Source organism: Archocentrus centrarchus, chromosome 18 (assembly GCF_007364275.1).
Source record: "Archocentrus centrarchus isolate MPI-CPG fArcCen1 chromosome 18, fArcCen1, whole genome shotgun sequence".
Lineage (NCBI taxonomy): Eukaryota > Metazoa > Chordata > Actinopteri > Cichliformes > Cichlidae > Archocentrus > Archocentrus centrarchus.
In genome coordinates, this window is record NC_044363.1 from 14,394,678 (window position 1) to 14,399,860 (window position 5,183).

A 5,183-nucleotide genomic window follows, 5' to 3' on the forward strand; every position below is an offset into this window, starting at 1 on the left:
CTGAAGTTATGAAATTAATGTTTTGGCAGTAGGTCAGTCATCAGATTCAGTTTATCAAAGCTCAACAGGTCTGAATAAAATCACAAAGATCTGTTTTGTTGCGTCCACACGTTCAGCATTATAGGGTTAAATATAGAACCAGCTGCCACCTAAACAGTGTGAAAAAGCTACTTTGGATCTCTAAAGCTCTCAATAGCCTTTGTTTAACCCTCGTGATGTCCTGGGGTCTTTTTTGACCCCAGAGGACAATAGGTGTTAGGAAATCGAGAGGACATTACGAGGGTTAAATTATATAAACAACATGATACAACAATTGTTTTGTGAGCTGTATATTTTCTATACCACACAAATTTTTACATTTGTAAATGTTCATATTTTACAGATTAAATAAATAACTTTAGTTTTAAAAGCTATTCTTTTGGCTCATTGTTAGCTTTCAGCCATAACCCCTCACCTCTTAGCTAATCTAGGTCAGTCTTCTTGGTCAAAAGGCTGGTCAGTGAACTGCTGCAATTATTTAATCAGTCAGGTGCAGGAGGATGAATGAAACAGGTGCAGAAGCTGATGAAGACAGATACAGAGCATTATGGAGATTTAGTCATGCTCTTCATGTGACTTTGTTCTATATTCAAAGCATTTTTATGTACACACAAACACATCCACTTCTGCACCTTTGCTTTCCCCAGATTGTCCAGATTTGACACTAAATAAACAGAACACATCTGATGTGACTATATTTCATATCCAGTGTTGAGCCAAATATCAATTCAAGTGCTAAATCAATCTTTTTATGCTGAGTGAAAATGATTGCTATGTGAAATGGGTTGACCAGATAATGGTGACCCAAATCTGCATTTCGTTACCCTTTGTTTTGTTTTGTGGTCCTGAAATTTGCTTTAGTTGATTTTAATCTCTCATTTTCCTATTAGCACCAAAAAGCATAAAGAGCCAAAACACACGCTCCATACAGTCACAACAAGCATTTGGCAATGCAGCAACTGAACCGAAAAGGTAGAGCTAAAAATGGCTAAAAACAGCATCAGCAAGAGAGCATGAGGAATATGTATGAGAAATCAGTCAGCAGCAGTCAGACAAAACTGATATTAGAGGGTCTGGAAACAACTGCATGCATCTCATAGAAACAAGAATGCCAATAATGGAGTCCTTGAAAGCTGGTTTGGTTGAGTTTTAGTTTAGAAAAGGAAACAGCAGATGTAATTTGCAAGACGTGACACAGACAATGCATTTAAGGATTAAATTAAAAGACAAGTGTGCAGTGATGTGTTTTACAATTGGCATTGTAGCAAACCATATGGCAGAATGATAAAGTAAGTTTCTTCCAAGCTGGCCTACATATACAATCGTAGTCAAGCATTTAGATCCAGTCATCATGGGTATGGATGTCATGGTTGTTTTGTTTTGTTTATTTTCCAAAGTGGAGTGATTATACAGCATGCCCCTTTAATGACTTTATAAAACAAGAATTGTTAAATGGCACAAGCAGACTCTTTTTGTAGCCATCAACAAGCTTCTGGCATCATTCTGGCTGGATATTTGACCACTCTTGAATGATTGAGCCACATAGATCTTTAATGACTTTAAAAATTGCGATTTGGGTGCACAAATTGTAATTTATTTTGGATATCCTCTAATCCACACAGGGTCAACATTAGAGGCTCATATACTGACTACATATACTACAAATATATACATTCACTCACTTAAGTCTTTTAATGAGTCATGTTTTAACTTGACAAGGCCAAGGCGTATTAACTTCTGGTTAGTGATCATAATTGACTACAATTGGCAGTTTCTCTTTAACAGCATAAATAGGATTTGTTTGACAGCACTCACTGGTTTGACAAATACTCAGAACGATGGAAAAAAAAAATATCCAAGAAAGATCTAAGAAGGAGAATTCTAGATTTACGTAAGGTCTCTTGGAGCCATTTCTAAATAACTACAGAGTCCAAGATCATCATTTCAAACAACTGTATGTAATTACAAGTTATTTGGATGTGCAATTTTAACATTAGATCTTGGGGAACTGGCTGTTTCTGCATGGCGAGGAATGAACCAAGAACATTCAGATGATTGGAATTGTCGCCACTGATAGGTGCCAGAAAGGCTAAAGGCTGTCAGCAAATTAATCAGTGACAGCCTGTACCGACACAATTGTACAATCTCAAATTCGGCTCCCTGACGGACTTGGATTGCTGGTTATCTCATTTTTGTCCTGGATGTTATGTAAATAGATGCTCTACGCCCCCACTGTCCCGTCTTCTGACCTGTGTGAACTGATATCTCTAGACCAGGGGTATTCAACTGGCCAGAACCAGCCAGAACCAGCCCATCAGTCATTTTGGACCAGCCCACTGCCCATTTACTTCTATTATTAAATAAAAATTTTAAAAGAAGCTGTGACTAAACTGTAAGCACGGCATGTAGTTCACACTCCTTACAGGTGGTGGCGGTAACGCACCATAGATTACCAACTGCCATTAAACTCAAGAAGAAAAAGAAGAAGAAAAACGGCATTTAATCAGTGTTGCTAACTTGGCGACTTTGTCGCTACAGTTAGCGGCTTTTCAGACCCCCCCTCGTGAGTTTTTTCCTAAAAGCAACTAGCACCAAATTTAGCGAGTTTTCTCGCTATGTGTGTAAATAAAATTTGAGTGTACAAGTACATACAGCCTTCGTACTGTGTCCGTTCAGACGCTTTGGCATTGCCCAGACCCCCAAGAGTACCGGACTGTTGGTATGTACCGTAAGTCACCTTGACCTTAATAGCGGAAGTGAGTCTGATCGTGTCCTCATGATGCAGCCGGCGGATACGACGCCGCATTGAGTGGGTGAGAGCGTTGCTGTGATACGTCAGCATATATGTCTATGGATTTACAAGTCCTGCTGACTGAAGGATCGAAGTTTGTTCATTCAGTCTGTTTACATGTTTGTTATCTTACACAGGAGGAAGCACTTTGGTCTTTTCTGTTTACATTTTAATATCATGGCTTTGAGTCTTTTGTTATGGAGAAAAAAGCATTAATTTTTTTGACGAGCATTATTCTTTAGATATGGCAGTGGATTATTTTTGAGCAATTTCTCATGTACATCTACAGCTGAATGTTAATAAAAGTGTCTGTGTGACATTTGGGACATGTAGCTTTGACTCAGAGGTGCCTTTTTGTTTATACCTTTGGGAAGAAAAAATATCAAGATATATTTTGTATATCACCATTCAGGTAAAAATATCGAGATATTATTTTGGTCCATATTCCCCAGCCCTAGTAGTTCTAAACATATCTAGGGTGTTTTGTCTTCACTTTTTGTCTCGCCAAAGATGTTATTCCTCTCTCCTACAGCCTCAATTGCAAATAACCCATTATGCAAATTAGGTGATGATGTCATATAGCGACTTTTAGGACATCCAATCCACGGGTTTCTGGAAGAGCACACGTAGGCTGCCATGACAGACTGCTACTTCCGCTGTTTGGTTTTATACTTCCGGTTACCCAAAGTTAGAGCCAGAGTTAAGGCCCTTTCACACCGGACGCGTAAATTCCGTGCGAATGTTTCGTGCATTAAAAATATTTTTCGGACTCTCCTGTTCTTAATGCAGCCGTTCACACCGACCGCGTCATTTCACAGGACGAATTTGCGGCATTTATTTTTTCGGATCAAGTTTGATTTTTCTGACTTTCGCAAGCGAACAAACAGATCTGAGATCAGGTCAGAGGACTGTCAAGTAGTGACGCAATCAAAACATTCAACATGGCGGAGCATCTGATCGTTGTTGTTTCACAGAACGCTGTCCTGTATGACAAAAGAGACAAAAATTATAAAGATAATGATTATAAAGACAACGTGTGGAAGAGGATAGCTGAGGAGCTACACTACAATAGTGGTGGGTTGATAATCAGCTCTGTATCAGCGGAGTAGCAGGATTTTTTAAATTTGCGTTATATGTGCTATATGCTAAACTATTCAGCTGTCATCATTCATGTTGATAAAGGTATCTACTTGTATTGTTTATTTGTTAGGGTTTTTTTTTTATATTTTATTAATTTCATTTTATATCTAATCACCGGAATGAATGCATTATGCACTGTATTGCCAAAGCACCGCAATTTCTTTTCGTCTGCCGTTGCTTTTACAGCAATAGAGAATCTCCAAGTGTTGTGTGTTGTTTTATTAGCTGATGATGTTAAGAAGTTATGGAGGAATCTGAGGGACACTTACGTGAGGAAGAAGAGGGAGGAGAAAGACATAAGGAGTGGCCAGGCAGGTGGAAAACAGAGGAAGAGGTGGAAGTACATGGATGTCATGTCATTTCTTGACCAGTGCACTTCATTCAGGAAGTAAATCACTAACTATCCAATTTTGAGTTGATTTGCTCCTCACTGCTTAAACTATTCAATTCTGATTCAATAGCACATACAGCAGTCTAGATGGTCAGGATGAGGAAGAGACAGAGACAGGAACAGCAGGGGAGCTATCTGATCAGGCAGAGAGTGGGGAAGAGAGTACATCAGTGACCCCCAGACAGAGCAAGGCAAAGAGGAAGAATAGTGATGAGATGTTGGAGGAGTATTTGAAGAAGAAGGAAGTTAGGGAGGTAGAGAGAGAGAAGGAGCGAGCACAGAGGGATGACACAACACATTTCTTGCTCAGTTTAGCTCCAGCCATGAGGAGACTCCCTCCACCAAAACAATCATGGATAAGAATTAAAATCCAGGAGCTACTCCATGAGGCAGAGTTTGGGCCCATGTATGATCCATCACAAAAGTATACTTTCCTTTAGTTTATTAATTTCTTTAGTATATTTATTTCTTTAGGAATGAGTTTGCTTTTTTTTCGGGTTGGTTTGATTAGATTCTATAATTATTATTTATATATATATATATATATATATATATATATATATATATATATATATATATATATATAAATTTATTGTTTAGATAAGATTCTGTCATCCACCCAGCTTCAAGTTATTTCAATTCTGAAACATTTCACCATTATCCATAAGGCTTTGTCAGTCAGAAATTAATTAGATTTTTAAAAGCATGCTGTTCAATATTTTCTGCTGTTCAATAAAGTTAGAAGTTAGAAAATTTTTCATTGTGTTTGTGAATTTGAAGAAATAGTACCTACAATAGAACAAGTCCGCCAGACCATATTTT

The 5,183-nt window shown here is 38.1% G+C and overlaps 1 protein-coding gene across 1 annotated transcript; it reads left to right on the forward strand.

Moving 5' to 3' along the window:
• The first annotated feature begins 3,771 nt into the window (after positions 1-3,771).
• LOC115797015 (uncharacterized) lies at positions 3,772-4,801 on the forward strand. Its single transcript, XM_030753501.1, has 3 exons — positions 3,772-3,901; positions 4,196-4,340; positions 4,432-4,801. The coding sequence occupies exons 1-3, from the start codon at positions 3,772-3,774 to the stop codon at positions 4,799-4,801; spliced, it is 645 nt and encodes a 214-aa protein (XP_030609361.1).
• Positions 4,802-5,183: the final 382 nt, after the last annotated feature.